This window comes from Streptopelia decaocto (genome assembly GCF_964273445.1).
Source record: "Streptopelia decaocto genome assembly, chromosome: 1".
NCBI classification, from domain to species: domain Eukaryota; kingdom Metazoa; phylum Chordata; class Aves; order Columbiformes; family Columbidae; genus Streptopelia; species Streptopelia decaocto.
This window is the reverse complement of record NC_138663.1, coordinates 212,759,583-212,774,922: the sequence shown is the minus strand read 5'-3', so window position 1 is coordinate 212,774,922 and position 15,340 is coordinate 212,759,583. Positions and strand designations below refer to the sequence as shown.

At 72.7% G+C, this 15,340-nt stretch overlaps 2 protein-coding genes across 13 annotated transcripts; one reads left to right on the top strand and one right to left on the bottom strand.

Moving 5' to 3' along the window:
- Positions 1-59: 59 nt before the first annotated feature.
- On the bottom strand, positions 60-9,954 carry ARFIP2 (ARF interacting protein 2). Of its 8 annotated transcripts, XR_014183690.1 has the most exons (10): positions 9,862-9,954; positions 7,210-7,316; positions 6,989-7,097; positions 4,436-4,548; positions 4,144-4,213; positions 2,553-2,710; positions 2,305-2,479; positions 1,321-1,678; positions 924-1,289; positions 60-813 (listed from the first exon to the last, which is right to left on the bottom strand). XR_014183690.1 is itself a non-coding variant. In XM_082048837.1 (9 exons), exons 2-9 carry the CDS (start codon positions 7,306-7,308, stop codon positions 1,100-1,102), a joined length of 1,272 nt encoding a protein of 423 aa, XP_081904963.1. In that variant the 5' UTR covers positions 7,309-7,316; positions 9,862-9,954; the 3' UTR covers positions 60-1,099. The 8 variants fall into 8 exon arrangements, 7 of the variants coding, with proteins under 7 accessions (XP_081904963.1, XP_081904964.1, XP_081904966.1 ...); XM_082048837.1 differs by having other exon boundaries at positions 60-1,289; XM_082048840.1 differs by lacking the exons at positions 60-813; positions 924-1,289 and adding an exon at positions 5,508-5,615 and having other exon boundaries at positions 1,380-1,678; positions 4,144-4,365; positions 9,862-9,950.
- Positions 9,955-9,965: 11 nt separating this feature from the next.
- Positions 9,966-12,433, top strand: TIMM10B (translocase of inner mitochondrial membrane 10B). 5 transcript variants are annotated; one of them, XM_082049207.1, is made up of 4 exons: positions 9,966-10,146; positions 10,232-10,327; positions 11,602-11,814; positions 11,915-12,433. In XM_082049207.1, the coding sequence occupies exons 1-4, from the start codon at positions 10,108-10,110 to the stop codon at positions 12,116-12,118; spliced, it is 552 nt and encodes a 183-aa protein (XP_081905333.1). In that variant the 5' UTR covers positions 9,966-10,107; the 3' UTR covers positions 12,119-12,433. The 5 variants fall into 5 exon arrangements, with proteins under 5 accessions (XP_081905333.1, XP_081905332.1, XP_081905331.1 ...); XM_082049206.1 differs by having other exon boundaries at positions 11,602-11,835; positions 11,936-12,433; XM_082049205.1 differs by having other exon boundaries at positions 11,602-11,835.
- The last annotated feature ends 2,907 nt before the right edge of the window (positions 12,434-15,340 follow it).

The following is a 15,340-nucleotide window of genomic DNA, read 5'->3' as shown; positions in this document are numbered from 1 at the left end:
GTGTCCCCGTCACCCCGGCCGTCCCCGCGTCCCCATCACCGCCAGCACGGGGCCATGATCGTACCGTTTATTCTGGAGTCGTATTGGGGGGGGGTCAGACCTTCACCAGGACGGGGGTGTCAGATCCAGACGTTAAATTACCGATTAAATTAGCAACGGAAACCAACTGTCTTGTCTCAGGAGAAAGTGCCCAGTGCTGCGGGTGGGGCGGGAGCGGCGCTGGGGGCGCGGGACCCCGGCCCTGCCCCGCACACCCACGTGCACGCCGGGACGGGCACCTTTGGTCCTTGGGGGGGTCCCGGGGTCCAACCCACCCCCCCTCACCAGCAGCAGCGCACAGAGACCCCCCCAGGGCCCCCAGAGCCGAGATCCGCAGGGACACGCGCAGCCTGGGGACAGGGCACGGGGACCCCAGAGCAGTGACCCATGGGGGACACGTGCAGCCTGGGGACAGGGCACAGAGCCCCCCCAGACCCGAGATCCATGGGGGACACGTGCAGCCTGGGGACAGGGCACAGGGCCCCCCCAGACCCGAGATCCATGGGGGACACGTGCAGCCTGGGGACAGGGCACAGAGCCCCCCAGAGCAGTGACCCATGGGGGACACGTGCAGCCCGGGGACAGGGCACAGAGCCCCCCCAGACCCGAGATCCATGGGGGACACGCGCAGCCTGGGGACAGGGCACAGAGCCCCCCCAGACCCGAGATCCATGGGGGACACGTGCAGCCCGGGGACAGGGCACAGGGCCCCCCAGAGCAGTGACCCATGGGGGACACGTGCAGCCCGGGGACAGGGCACAGAGCCCCCCAGACCTGAGACCCGCAGGGACACGTGCAGCCTGGGGACAGGGCACAGAGCCCCCCAGACCTGAGATCCATGGGGGACACGTGCAGCCTGGGGACAGGGCACAGGGCCCCCAGACCTGAGACCCGCAGGGACACGTGCAGCCCCGGGACAGGCGGGACAGCCCGTCCCGGGGGGAGTGTAGTGTGAGGTGGGGGGGCTTGGGCTGGCTGGGGGGGGCGGAGTGTGAGAGCAGCTGCCCGGGAGCCCTGGGGATCAACCGGGAGCACCGGGGATCAGCCGGGAACCCTGGGATCAACTGAGAGCACCGGGGATTGACCGGGAGCACCGGGGATCAGCCGGGAACCCTGGAGGGGCTGCGGGGAGGGAGGGGGCGCAGCCCCAGCGCCAGGGAGACGGCAGGACCATGGATGCCGGTGCAGGGGGGGCACCCGCAGCCTCCAGGATGGGAGGGGGGCACCCAGAGACCCCAGGATGGGGGGGGGGCACCCGCAGCCCCCAGGATGGGGGGGGGGCACCCGCAGCCCCGGTGCTGCTCCTGTGCGGCTCCATCTCCATTTGGGAACGAGCGCCCTGCCCAGGGCTGGGGGCGCAGGGAGCCCCGGAGCGTCCCCCCACCCCAGGGTGGGGCGGGGGGGTCGCCGCCCGGGGGCGGGGCGGGGGTCCGGGCTGCGCGCCGGGCGGGGGGGCCGCGCTGAGGTCCGCGCCCCCGCCCGCTCACTGCTCCTCCAGCCACGACGGCTTCTCGGCGCCGGGCGTCTTGAGCTTGATGTTGAACTGCTTGAGCGTCTGCTCCAGCTGCTGCTGGTTCCCCGCGAAGTACGCGGAGATGGCGTTGTGGAACAGCAGCAGCTGCTTGTGCATCACCTTGATCTGCGGGGACGGGGACACCGCGGGGACGGCTCAGGGACAGCGCGCGGGGACGGGGACAGCGCGCGGGGACGGGGACAGGGACAGCGCGCGGGGACGGGGACAGCGCGCGGGGACGGGGACACCGCGCGGGGACGGGGACAGCGCGCAGGGACGGGGACAGGGACACCACATGGGGACAGGGACACTGCACGGCGATGGGGACAGGGACACCACATGGGGACAGGGTCAGGGACACCCCACAGGGACAGGGGACAGGGACAGCGCACGGGGACAGGGGACAGGGACACCGCAGGGGGACAAGGACACCGCACAGGGACAGGGACGGGTCAGAGCTGCAGCAGGGACAGGGACGGGTCAGAGCTGCAGTAGGGACAGGGACGGGGTCAGGGACGGGGACAGGGACGGGGACGGGTCAGAGCTGCAGCAGGGACAGGGACAGGGACGGGTCAGAGCTGCAGCAGGGACAGGGACAGGACCCCGCTCAGCCCAGGACAGGGCTCAGCTCCACGAGCCGTGACAGCGCAGGGGGACAGCGCCCAGCACCCGCTGCCCGTCCCCCGGTCCCCCGGCTGCCCCCCGGCACCCAGGACTGGGGCCCAGGACAGCCCAGCCCGCAGCCTCCCCACCTTGTTCTCCTCCAGGAACTTGAGCTTGATGGCCACGTCCGCGCGCAGCTTCTCGTACTTGTCCTTGTGGCTCTGGAACTGGCTCTGCGCGGCGTCCAGGCGGCACAGCGTGCCGGCGTCGCGCGGGCCCATGCTCAGCTCCTCCAGGTCCGTGCGGTACGCGTCGTACTCCAGCCTGCGCGGGACGGCGTCACAGCCCACGGCGCCGGAGCCGGAGCCGCACCCGCCGCATGCACCCGCGGCTCTACCTGGCCGTCTCGTACTGCTTGACCGTCATGAGCGTGTCCTCCATGGTCTTGTTCACCAGCGTGTTGATGCTGGACACAAAGAAGTTGACGGCGCCCAGCAGTGTCTCCCCGTTCTTGCAGAGCAGCTTCTGCGTCTCCGCGTTGTAGCCGAACTCCTCCTGGCAGGGGAGGGCAGCTCGGCTCTGTGCCGGCCCTGGGGTCGGCCAGGCGCGGGGACACGGCCCCGTGGCCCCCGGCCGCTGCTGAGCATGGTGTCCCCGAGCTCCTCCCCACGTGTCCCCGACCTCTTCACTCATCCCAGGTGTCCCCAAGCTCCTCCCCAGGTGTCCCCGAGCTCCTCCTGCTCCTCCCCAGGTGTCCCCGAGCTCCTCATTCCTCCCCACGTGTCCCCGACATCTTCACTCATCCCAGGTGTCCCCAAGCTCCTCCCCAGGTGTCCCCGAGCTCCTTGCTCCTCCCCAGGTGTCCCCGAGCTCCTCCCCACGTGTCCCCGACCTCTTCACTCCTCCCCAGGTGTCCCTGAGCTCCTGCTGCTCCTCCCCAGGTGTTCCCAACCTCCTAATTCCTCCCCAGGTGTCCCCGAGCTCCTCACTCCTCCTCAGGTGTCCCCAACCTCCTAATTCCTCCCCAGGTGTCCCCAAGCTCCTCACTCCTCCCCAGGTGTCCCCGAGCTCCTCCCCACGTGTCCTCAACCTCTTTGCTCCTCCCCAGATGTCCCTGAGCTCCTCCCCATGTGTCCTCGACCTCCTCACTCCTCCCCAGGTGTCCCCAACCTCCTCACTCATCCCCAGGTGTCCCCGAGCTCCTCCCCACGTGTCCCGGAGCTCCTCGCTCATCCCCAGGTGTCCCCGACCTCCTCACTCCTCCCCAGGTGTCCCTGAGCTCCTCTCCAGGTGTCCCCAAGCTCCTCACTCCTCCCCAGGTGTCCCCGAGCTCCTCCCCAGGTGTCCCCAACCTCCTCACTCCTCCCCAGGTGTCCCCAACCTCCTCGCTCCTCCCCAGGTGTCCCCAAGCTCCTTGCTCCTCCCAGGTGTCCCTGAGCTCGTCCCCACGTGTCCTCGAGCTCCTCACTCCTCCCCAGGTGTCCCCAAGCTCCTCCCCAGGTGTCCCCCACCTCCTCATTCCTCCCCAGGTGTCCCCAACCTCCTCACTCATCCCCAGGTGTCCCTGAGCTCCTCCTGCTCCTCCCCAGGTGTCCCGGAGCTCCTGCTGCTTCTCCCCAGGTGTCCCCAACCTCCTCGCTCCTCCCTAGGTGTCCCTGAGCTCCTCCCCACGTGTCCTCGAGCTCCTCACTCCTCCCCAGGTGTCCCCAACCTCCTCACTCTTCCCCAGGTGTCCCCGAGCTCCTCACTCCTCCCCAGGTGTCCCCAACCTACTCCTGCTCATCCCCAGGTGTCCCCGACCTCCTCCTGCTCCTCCCCAGGTGTCCCGGAGCTCCTCCCCAGGTGTCCCTGAGCTCCTCACTCCTCCCCAGGTGTCCCCGAGCTCCTCCTGCCCTCGCAGCCACGCAGGCGCTGCAGGACCAGGCTGGGTCCCTGGGTCCCCAGGTCCCCTCCCGGCGCGAGGGGCTGCGGACGCCCCCCGGTCAAACCTGCAGCTCCGGGGACTTCTGGCTGAGGTCGGCGAAGGCGTCGCCCAGCGCGTGCTGCGTCTGCACCAGGCTGTAGAAGTGGTTGGTGAGCGCCCGCGCCAGCTGCAGCACGCACTCGTACTTGCGCTTGGTCTCGCGCAGCAGCTCGATCTGCGTCTCCAGCTCCAGGTCCACGGTGCGGGAGCCGCGGCCGAACCGCTCCGAGATCAGCTGCTTGGTGCACTGCGGGCCGGGCGCGTCAGGAGAGCCGCGCGGCCCCCCCGCGCCCGGGGGCTCCCCGGCGCCCCCTCACCTTGTACGTGTTGATCCCCCACTTCTTGACGATGTCAAACTTCTCCACGGCGATGCCGCGCACGATCTCCTCTCCGGCGGCGGGGCCGGCGTGCGGCTGGTGCAGCGCGGAGCCTGGGCAGACACAGCGCCTGGCACCGGCGCCAAACCCACCCACGCGTGTGGGGCGGGGGCGGCCAGGGGCGCCGCGTGGGGACTGCCGGGAGCACCAAAACCCCTGGCACGGCAGAGCGGGCTCCGGCAGCACCGGCGCTGTGGGAGCCGCCCTGCGCAGCCCCGTGCCGGAGCAGACGTTCCCAGCAGCAGTGAGCGCACGAGCCGGGCGTTACGGTGCTCGGGCCGCTCTCGGGTGCTGTGCACCCACTGCCCAGCTGTGGGCACCGGGACCCGACGCCCGGTGCGCCCTGCAGGGAAGCTGCTCACCAGCCCCTTGGGGTCCCGGCGGGGCCAAGCGGTGGCACCGCAGAAGGCGCTGGCCCCTGGTGCTGCAGGGCCAGGGCTGCCCCTCGCCAGGTGACCCCGGCACTTCCCATGCGGCACCGCGATCCCGGCAGCCCCCGCCGTGTCCTGCCTCACCGGCAGTGCCGGGGCAGCACACGGGTGGGCTCCGTGCCACGGGAACCGGCACACGGGTGGGCTCTGTGCCACGGGAACCGGCACATGGGTGGGCTCTGTGTCACAGGAACTGGCGCATGGGTGGGCTCTGTGCCACGGGAATGGGCACACGGGTGGGCTCCACGCCACGGGAGTGGGCACACGGGTGGGCTCCGCGCCACGGGAGCCGGCACACGGGTGGGCTCTGTGCTGCAGGACCTGGCACGCGGGCGGGCTCCGCACCACAGAACCATCTCCTGCAGCCGGCACCGCCAGGTCCCAGCTCTGAGCCGCCCGCGGCTCCGGCGGCGCCGTCCCTGCCCCGGCACCAGGTCTCTGCCGCAGCCACGAGGCCGGCGGGTGCCGGGAAGCCCTCCCCGCGGCCTCGCTGCCGGCACCTGGCGCCGCCGCGGCTGCAGCCCAGGCGCCGCGAGGGGCCCGAGGGACCGCGCTCCCGTCCAGCCCCGCGGCCGCAGTACCTGGGGCAGCGGCCGGGTCGGCCATCCTGCTGGCGGCGGCCGCGCTGGGGGCCACGGGCGCTCCTCGGGGGGGGTGAGCTTGGACAAGACACCCTGGAAACGGGGGGTGCGGGCGGGGAGCGAGGGACAGGGGGACGGGCACGGGGACGGCCGGGACACGGGACGGGCGTGCGGGCGGGACGGAGCGGGACGGCAGCGGGTGAGACGAGCGTGAGGTGACAGCGAGGACAGGGGGCTGCGGGCGGACACCGCGCCCTCCCGCGCCCTCCGGCCCCTCGGCCGGGGGCACCGTGCCACGGAGCGGGACAGACGGACACTGGACGGCAGCCGCGGCTTCTCCTCGGCACAGGGAACGGGAGGGAACGCGGCGTCCCCGCGCACGGGACAGAAATGAACGTGTGACAGGACCCCGAGGGGCAGAGGGTGACACGGCTGGACACACCTGCCCTGGCACTGCTGGCGGGGACCAGCCCAGCACCACCGGCACTCACCGCAGAGCCACGGCTGCCCCCGCGCCCCGGGGACACCGGGACCGGCAGAGCGCCCAGGGGGACACACCGGGACCGGCAGAGCTGCCGTGGGGGGACACACCGGGACCGGCAGAGCTGCCGTGGGGGGACACACCGGGACCGGCAGAGCGCCCGGGGGGACACACCGGGACCGGCAGAGCTGCCGTGGGGGGACACACCGGGACCGGCAGAGCGCCCGGGGACACACCGGGACCGGCAGAGCGCCCGGGGACACCGGGACCGGCACAGCTCCCGGGGACACACCGGGACCGGCAGAGTGCCCGGGGGGACACACCGGGACCGGCAGAGCTGCCGTGGGGGGACACACCGGGACCGGCAGAGCGCCCGGGGGGACACACCGGGACCGGCAGAGCTGCCATGGGGGGACACACTGCGACCGGCAGAGCTGCCATGGGGGGACACACTGCGACCGGCAGAGCTGCCATGGGGGGACACACTGCGACCGGCAGAGCTCCCGGGGACACACCGGGACCGGCAGAGCTGCCGTGGGGGGACACACCGGGACCGGCACAGCTCCCATGGACACAGGGTCCAGCACAGCTCCCGGGGGGACACACCGGGACCGGCAGAGCTGCCGTGGGGGGAACACCGGGACCGGCACAGCTCCCGGCGGGGACACACCGGGACCGGCACAGCTCCCATGGACACAGGGTCCGGCACAGCTCCCGGGGGGACACACCGGGACCGGCACAGCTCCCGGGGGGCTCACCGCCACCTGCCCTGTCCCCTGCACAGCCCAGCCCCCTCCTCTCGGCACAGCCGCAGCACCGGCGCATCCTGGAGCGGAGCGGTGGCACCAGCGTCTCTCCGGCCACCCCTCCGCACAGCGCGCAGCCGGCGGCACAACCGCAAGCAGGGTGCCCCACAGCCACAGCGGGGCCCACAGCCCCCGGGGGGAGCGCAGGGGAGGGGCGGCCCCCCCAGCGCCCAGCGCGGCGCAGCCCGTCCCACCTTTGATGGCGCCGGTGGGGATGATGCCCTCGGCCGTGCCGCCGTAGCCGCCGGACACGATGCTGGTCTCGTTGAGGTTGGGCCCCGACACCATCACCTGCTGCAGGTCCTGGGTGCGGGGACACGGCGGCTGAGGCGCGGAGGGGACGGGGGACAGCCGGCCCGCGGAGGGCGCGGTGACACCGGGGCGCCGCGGTGACACCGGGTGCCGCGGCACTAACCTGCTCCAGGCCGTCGTCCTCGGGCAGGCTGCCCGCGTCGCCGTTGCTGCTGATGGGGATCTCCATGGTGGCCGCCTTGCTCAGCATCCCGTCCGACATGGCAGCGCCTGCGGCACACGGAGCTGGCACCGCAGCCGGGACGGATGAGGTGGGACCGGCTCCAGCGCCGGGGAACCGAGGGGCCGAGCCTGGGCTGGGCTCCCCATGGCGCAGGAAGGGGACGGGGGACAGTGGGGGCCAGGGGACAGCGGGGGGGCAGGGGACAGCGGGGTTCCCTGGGGACAGCGGGGGGGCAGGGGACAGCGGGGTTCCCTGGGGACAGCCGGCCCGGCGCAGCCCGCAGCTCCCAGAGCTCTCTGGAGCCGTGGCCGCGCTCCGTCACCCCGCGGCGTGCCCGTCCCCAGCCACCCGCACTGGCCCCGGCCCCGGCGCGGCCCCCTGGCCCCCTGGCTCAGGCGTTGGGCGCGGGGCCGTGCTCCCCCCGTCCCTCGGGAGCCGGGCCCCGCAGCGTCCGTCTGTCCGCACGGCGGGAGCTGGCGCGGTGCCGGGACCCAGCGCCACGTCGCAGCGGCCCCGGCGCCCAGACCGGCCCGGGCACATTCCAGAGCAGGTGGCTGCGCCTCCCGCTCCGCTACTGCCCTGCGGGGACACGGGAACGGACCGGGACACGGGACAGCCCGGGGGGGGACACGGGACAGCCCGGGGGGGGGACACACGGGACAGCCCGGGGGGGGGGGGACACGGGACAGCCCGGGGGGGGGGACATGGGACAGCCCGGGGGGGGGGGGACACACACACGGGACAGCCCGGGGGGGGACACACACACACACGGGACAGCCCGGGGGGGGGGGACACACGGGACAGCCCGGGGGGGGACACGGGACAGCCCGGGGGGGGACACACACACACACGGGACAGCCCGGGGGGGGACACACACACACACGGGACAGCCCGGGGGGGGACACACACACACGGGACAGCCCGGGGGGACACACACACACACACGGGACAGCCCGGGGGGGGGGACACACACACGGGACAGCCCGGGGGGGGGGACACACACACACGGGACAGCCCGGGGGGGGGGACACACACACACGGGACAGCCCGGGGGGGGACACACACACGGGACAGCCCGGGGGGGACACACACACACACGGGACAGCCCGGGGGGGACACACACACACGGGACAGCCCGGGGGGGACACACACACACGGGACAGCCCGGGGGGGGGACACACACACACACGGGACAGCCCGGGGGGGGACACGGGACAGCCCGGGGGGGGGACACACACACACGGGACAGCCCGGGGGGGGACACACGGGACAGCCCGGGGGGGGACACACACACGGGACAGCCCGGGGGGGGACACACACACGGGACAGCCCGGGGGGGGACACACACACACGGGACAGCCCGGGGGGGGACACACACACACGGGACAGCCCGGGGGGACACACACACACACGGGACAGCCGGGGGGGGGACACACACACACGGGACAGCCCGGGGGGGGACACACACACACGGGACAGCCCGGGGGGGGACACACACACACGGGACAGCCCGGGGGGGACACACACACACGGGACAGCCCGGGGGGGACACACACACACACGGGACAGCCCGGGGGGGGACACACACACACACGGGACAGCCCGGGGGGGGGACACACACACACACACGGGACAGCCCGGGGGGGGGACACACACACACGGGACAGCCCGGGGGGGGGACACACACACACGGGACAGCCCGGGGGGGGGACACACACACACGGGACAGCCCGGGGGGGGGACACACACACACACACACACACGGGACAGCCCGGGGGGGGACACACACACACGGGACAGCCCGGGGGGGGGACACACACACACACACGGGACAGCCCGGGGGACACACACACACACACGGGACAGCCCGGGGGGGGACACACACACACGGGACAGCCCGGGGGGGGGACACACACACACACGGGACAGCCCGGGGGGGGACACACACACGGGACAGCCCGGGGGGGACACACACACACACGGGACAGCCCGGGGGGGGACACACACACACACGGGACAGCCCGGGGGGGGGACACACACACACGGGACAGCCCGGGGACACACACACACACGGGACAGCCCGGGGGGGGGGACACGGGACAGCCCGGGGGGGACACACACACACACGGGACAGCCCGGGGGGGGACACACACACACGGGACAGCCCGGGGGGGGGACACACACACACACGGGACAGCCCGGGGGGGGACACACACACGGGACAGCCCGGGGGGGACACACACACACACGGGACAGCCCGGGGGGGGGACACACACACACACGGGACAGCCCGGGGGGGGGACACACACACACGGGACAGCCCGGGGACACACACACACACGGGACAGCCCGGGGGGGGGGACACGGGACAGCCCGGGGGGGACACACACACACACGGGACAGCCCGGGGGGGACACACGGGGACCGGCCGCACCGGCAGCGCTGCCGCGGACTCACCTGCCGGGCGCCCGCTCCCCGGCCGCCCCGGTTCCCGCCGCTCCGGGTCCCCCGGTTCCCGTTCCCCGGTCCCCCCGGTTCCCGTTCCCCGCCCCCCCGGCTCTCCGTTCCGGTTCCGGTTCCGGTCCCGCCCACCTGCGCCGCGCGGCCCGGCCGGGCCCCCCCGCTCCGCTCGGCCCGGGACACGCCGGAAGTCGCGTCGCGCCGCGAGCGAGGGCCGCCGGGATCCCGGACGTGGCGTCGGCGGCGGCGCCGGGCGGAAGCGGCGCCCTCCCGAAGCGCCGTCCGGGCGGAAGCGGCGTCCTCCCGAAGCGCCGTCCGGGCGGAAGCGGCGTCCTCCCGAAGCGCCGTCCGGGCGGAAGCGGCGGCGGGGCGCGCCCGATGGAGCCGGGCGGCGAGCAGCGGCAGCAGCTGCGCAGCGTGAGCGGGGCGGGGGGCGGGGCGGGGGGCCCGGGGGGGCCCGGGGGGGCCGGTGCCGCGGGCTGAGCGCCCGGTGCCCCCGCAGCTGCGGGACTTCCTGCTGGTGTACAACCGCATGACCGAGCTCTGCTTCCGCCACTGCGTCTGCAACCTCAACTACCGGCTGCTCACCGGCCGAGAGGTGCGGCGGGAACGGGGACGGGGGTGGGGAACGGAGGATGGGGGGAACCAGGGATGGGGGGAACCGGGGATGGGGAACCGGGGACGGGGGGATGGAGGATGGGCACCGGGGATGGGGGGAACTGGGCACGGGGGAACCGGGGACGGGGAGAACCGGGGATGAAGGGAATGGGGAGGGGGGAACCGGGGATGGGGGGAACCGGGGATGGGGGAACCAAGGATGGGGGAACCAGGGATGGGGGGAATGGGGAGGGGGGAACTGGGGATGGAGAGAATGGGGATGGGGGGAACCGGGGATGGGGGAACCGGGGATGGGGGGAACCGGGGATGGGGGGAACCGGGGATGGGGAAACCGGGGACGGGGGAACCGGGGACGGGGGAACCGGGGATGGGGAAACCGGGGACGGGGGAACCGGGGACGGGGAAACCGGGGACGGGGAAACCGGGGATGGGGGGAACCGGGGATGGGGGAACCGGGGATGGGGGAGAACTGGGGATGGGGAAACCGGGGATGGGGGAACCGGGGATGGGGGGAATGGGGATGGGGAAACCGGGGATGGGGGAACCGGGGATGGGGGGAATGGGGATGGGGAGAACCGGGGATGGGGGGAATGGGGATGGGGGGAAATGGGGATGGGGGAACCGGGGATGGGGGGAATGGGGATGGGGAGAACCGGGGATGGGGGAACCAGGGATGGGGGAACCGGGGAGGGGGGAAATGGGGATGGGGGAATGGGGACGGGGAACCGGGAACGGGGGGAACTGGGGATGGAGGAACCGGGGATGGGGGGAACGGGGGATGGGGGAACCCGAGATGGGGTGAACCGGGGATGGGGGAACCGGGGACGGGGGAACCGGGGACGGGGGAACCGGGGATGGGGGAACCGGGGACGGGGGGAGTGGGGATGGGGGAACCGGGGATGGGGGAATGGAGGATGGGGGGAACTGGGGACGGGGGGAACCCGAGATGGGGTGAACCAGGGACGGGGGGAGCCGGGGATGGGGGAACTGGGGATGGGGGAACCAGAGATGGGGGGAATGGGGATGGGGGAACCGGGGATGAAGGGAATGGGGAGGGGGAGAACTGGGGATGGGGGAACCGGGGACAGGGGAACGGGGGATGGGGAGCCCGTACCGGCTGCAGGTCCCCGTCCCGCTGCCCCGTCCCCTTCACCCCCCATGTTCTTGCCTGTCGTTCCCACTCGCTCACCCCCCATGTCTCACCCCCGTCCCCCCCCCGTCCCGCCCCCCTGCCCCCGCCCCGGCTGCCCGCAGGAGTCGTGCCTGGAGCGCTGCGCGGGGAAGCTGGTTCACTCCAACCACCGCCTGATGGGCGCCTACGTGGCGCTGATCCCGGCCGTGCTGCAGCGCCGCGCCGCCGAGCACGAGGCCAGCGCCCCCGCCCCCGCCCCCGCCCCGCCGGCGGCTCCGGGGCCGCAGCGTGAGGCTCCGGGACCGCAGATGGAGGCTCAGGGACCGCAGCACGAGGCTCCGGGGCCGCAGCAGGAGGCTCCGGGCACGTAGCGCGGCGCCCGCCCCACCGGCGGCTCCGGGACCGCAGCGGGAGGCTCCGGGCACGTAGCGCGAGGCTCCGGGACCGCAGCGCGAGGCTCCGGGACCGCAGCGGGAGGCTCCGGGACCGCAGCGGGAGGCTCCGGGACCGCAGCGGGAGGCTCCGGGACCGCAGCGGGAGGCTCCGGGACCGCAGCGGGAGGCTCCGGGACCGCAGCGGGGGGCTCCGGGACCGCAGCGGGAGGCTCCGGGACCGCAGCGGGGGGCTCCGGGCACGTAGCGCGGCGGCCGCCCGGGCGGCGGCTTCGGCAGCGGCGCGGCGGGGGCTGCGGGACGGCCCCGCGTCCCGTGCTGGGGTGACGTTCGGACAGTCCGGGCTCCGCGTCCTCCCGCGGCACCGGGAGCCCCCGCAGCCGTTCTGTGCCGTGGTGCCGGCGCACCGGAGGGACCCGGCTGTGCCAGCCCCCTCACCGGGACAATTCCCCGCGCTCTGTGCCGGCGGCTCCGGCGCTGGGCGCTCCCGCTCCGTGCCGGGGCTGCTCCCGTTTGTGACAGACGGTGTCACGGTGCCAATAAAGATCGTCGTTAACGTCTCGCTGCTGCCGCGCCGTGCGGAGCTGCTGGGAGCGTTTGTGCTGCTGCGGCTGTTGGCGTCAGCGCCGGCTGAGGGTCCCAGTTCCGCAGGTCCCGGCTCTGGGGGTCCGGGTTCCGCTCTGGGGGTCCAAGCGCCCCCCGAGGCAGCAGCTCCATCCTGCGGCAGCGCAGCCGGGGCTGCCCGGGCACAGGGTGGCCTGGAGGCTCCACACCTGCGGGCTCTGCAGCTGCGGGCTCCGCACCTGGGGGCTCCGCACCTGGGGGCTCTGCACCTGCGGGCTCTGCAGCTGGGGGGCTCTGCAGCTGGGGGCTCTGCACCTGGGGGTTCTGCACCTGGGGGCTCTGCACCTGCGGGCTCTGCAGCTGGGGGGCTCCGCACCTGGGGGCTCCGCACCTGGGGGCTCTGCACCTGGGGGTTCTGCACCTGGGGGTTCTGCACCTGGGGGCTCTGCACCTGCGGGCTCTGCAGCTGGGGGGCTCCGCACCTGGGGGCTCCGCACCTGGGGGTTCTGCAGCTGGGGGCTCCGCACCTGGGGGTTCTGCACCTGGGGGCTCCAGAGAGGGGCCGGTTCCTCCTGGCTCTGTGCCACACCAGCTCACAGCACTCGGGACTCACCAGGTCCAGACACTGAGGCCGAGCGTGTTCCTGGGTGGCACACGGTGCATGGGCAGCGCCGGGGACGGTCACCTCTGCTGGGCACCGTCACTGCTGCCGGGGACGGTCACCGCTGCCGGGCACGGTCACCTCTGCTGTGCACGGTCACCGCTGCCGGGGACGGTCACCTCTGCTGTGCACGGTCACCGCTGCCGGGGACGGTCACCGCTGCCGGGGACGGTCACCTCTGCCGGGGACGGTCACCTCTGCCGGGGACGGTCACCGCTGCCGGGGACGGTCACCGCTGCCGGGGACGGTCACCTCTGCCGGGGACAGAGCGACCACCCGGCACAGGCTGCCGCTGCGGCTTTCTCGCTGTCAGTGTTGCCGGTGCCTGTGCCGGTGCCTGTGCCGGTGCCTGTGCCGGTGCCTGTGTTGCTCCCTGTGCCAGTGCTGCTGCCTGTTTTGCTCTCAGTGCCTGTACTGGTGCCTGTGCCAGTGCCGGTGCCTGTATTGCTCTCGGCGCTGGTGCCTGTGTCAATGCCAGTGCCGGTGCCTGTATTGCTCTCGGCGCTGGTGCCTGTGTCAATGCCTGTGCCGGTGCCTGTATTGCTCTCGGCGCTGGTGCCTGTGTCAATGCCTGTGCCGGTGCCTGTTTTGCTCTCGGTGCTGGTGCCTGTGCCGGTGTCGGTGCCTGTGTTGGTGATGGTGCCAGTGTCAGTGCCTGTGCCAGTGCTTGTTTTGCTCTTGGTGCTGGTGTTGGTGCCTGTGCCTGTTTTGCTCTCGATGCCGGTGCTGGTGCTGGTGCCTGTGTCGGTGCTGGTGCCTGTGTCGGTGCCGGTGCCTGTGTCGGTGCCGGTGTCGGTGTCGGTGCCGGTGCCGGTGTCGGTGCCGGTGCCTGTGTCGGTGCCTGTGTCGGCGCCGGTGCCTGTGTCGGTGCCGGTGTCGGTGCCGGTGTCGGTGCCGGTGTCGGTGCCGGTGTCGGTGCCGGTGTCGGTGTTGGTGCCTGTGTTGGTGCCTGTGTCGGTGCCTGTGCCAGTGCCTGTGCCGGTGTTGGTGCCGGTGTCGGTGCCGGTGTCGGTGCCGGAGTTGGTGCCTGTGTCGGTGCCGGTGCTCTGCCAGGAGCTGCCCCGTTTGGTAACAGCTCCTGTCACGACACTCACGCGTGCAGCGCAGGGTCCTGCTGAGCGCGAGTCGGGTGAACCGGTGAACCGGTGAACGGGCCGGAGGGCACTTTGCTCCCTGGGGGGGTGGACGCTGTGCCGCCGTGGCTGCTCACGAGGCGTGAGCTCATGAGGCGTGTGCGCGTGTGCATGAGCGCGTGGGCATGTGCGTGTGTGTGCGAGTGCGTGTGTGAGTGCATGTGTGAGTGTCTGAGTGCGTGTGTGAGTGGGTGGGTGCGTGCATGCGTGTGCGGGGTGAGCAGTCGCTGTTCACACGCTGCGTGTGCGGTGCCGTGTGTCCGCATCACTCCCAGTGTGTGGTTTTCACCCGCGGGTGCTGCGGCGGAGCCGGATGTGCCCCCCGGCTGCCCGGAGCGCGGGGGCTGCGGGACGGCGGCACCCAGAGGGGACCGAACCGGCGCACCCGCTCTGTGCCAGCGCAAGAGCCGGGAAACAGCGGTGAGTGTGTGGGTGACACAGGACGCTCCCGGGGCGGGTGTCTGTCTGTCTCCTCCCGACACGACGGCCTCAGGGGGCGAGAGATGGTTAAAATGAAGTCCGGGTTCGTACTTCGTTCAGGAGCCGGCTCGTGTTTCTGAGCAGCGCAAACCCTGCTCTGCTCCGGCCCCACATCTGTGGGGCGGGTGGGGGGGGCGGCGTGACCCCGAGGGACACAGGTGGCCAGTGAGGGTGGGGGTGGCCGCTGTGAACGTGGGATTAATGGGCACGTCCACTGGAATCACGGGGGATTAAAGACACGTCCACTGGAGTTTAAGGCCCCGCGGCTCCGGCAACTGCTCCAGGTCCCGCACAGCTCGGGGCTCTCCCGCAGCTCCTGCTCCAGGTCCCGCACAGCTCGGGGCTCTCCCGCGGCTCCTGCTCAGGTCCCGCACAGCTCGGGGCTCTCCCACAGCTCCCGTTCAGGTCCCACACAGCTCAGGGCTCTCCCGCGGCTCCAGCTCCTGTTCAGGTCCCGCACAGCTCGGGGCTCTCCCGCAGCTCCAGCTCCTGTTCAGGTCCCGCACAGCTCGGGGCTCTCCCGCGGCTCCTGTTCAGGTCCCGCACAGCTCGGGGCTCTCCCGCAGCTCCTGTTCAGGTCCCATGCAGCTCAGGGCTCTCCCGCGGCTCCTGCTCCAGGTCCCGCACAGCT

Coding starts and splice junctions, on each gene's coding strand:
- TIMM10B (XM_082049205.1), top strand. CDS start 10,108: ATGGAGCCGGGCGGCGAGCAGCGGCAGCAGCTGCGCAGC. Junction 10,328..11,601: donor GGCTGCTCACCGGCCGAGAG/GTGCGGCGGGAA, acceptor GGCTGCCCGCAG/GAGTCGTGCCTGGAGCGCTG. Junction 11,836..11,914: donor CTCCGGGGCCGCAGCAGGAG/GCTCCGGGCACG, acceptor ACGTAGCGCGAG/GCTCCGGGACCGCAGCGCGA.
- ARFIP2 (XM_082048834.1), bottom strand. CDS start 7,308: ATGTCGGACGGGATGCTGAGCAAGGCGGCCACCATGGAGATCCCCATC. Junction 7,098..7,209: donor AGGACGACGGCCTGGAGCAG/GTTAGTGCCGCG, acceptor CCCCGCACCCAG/GACCTGCAGCAGGTGATGGT.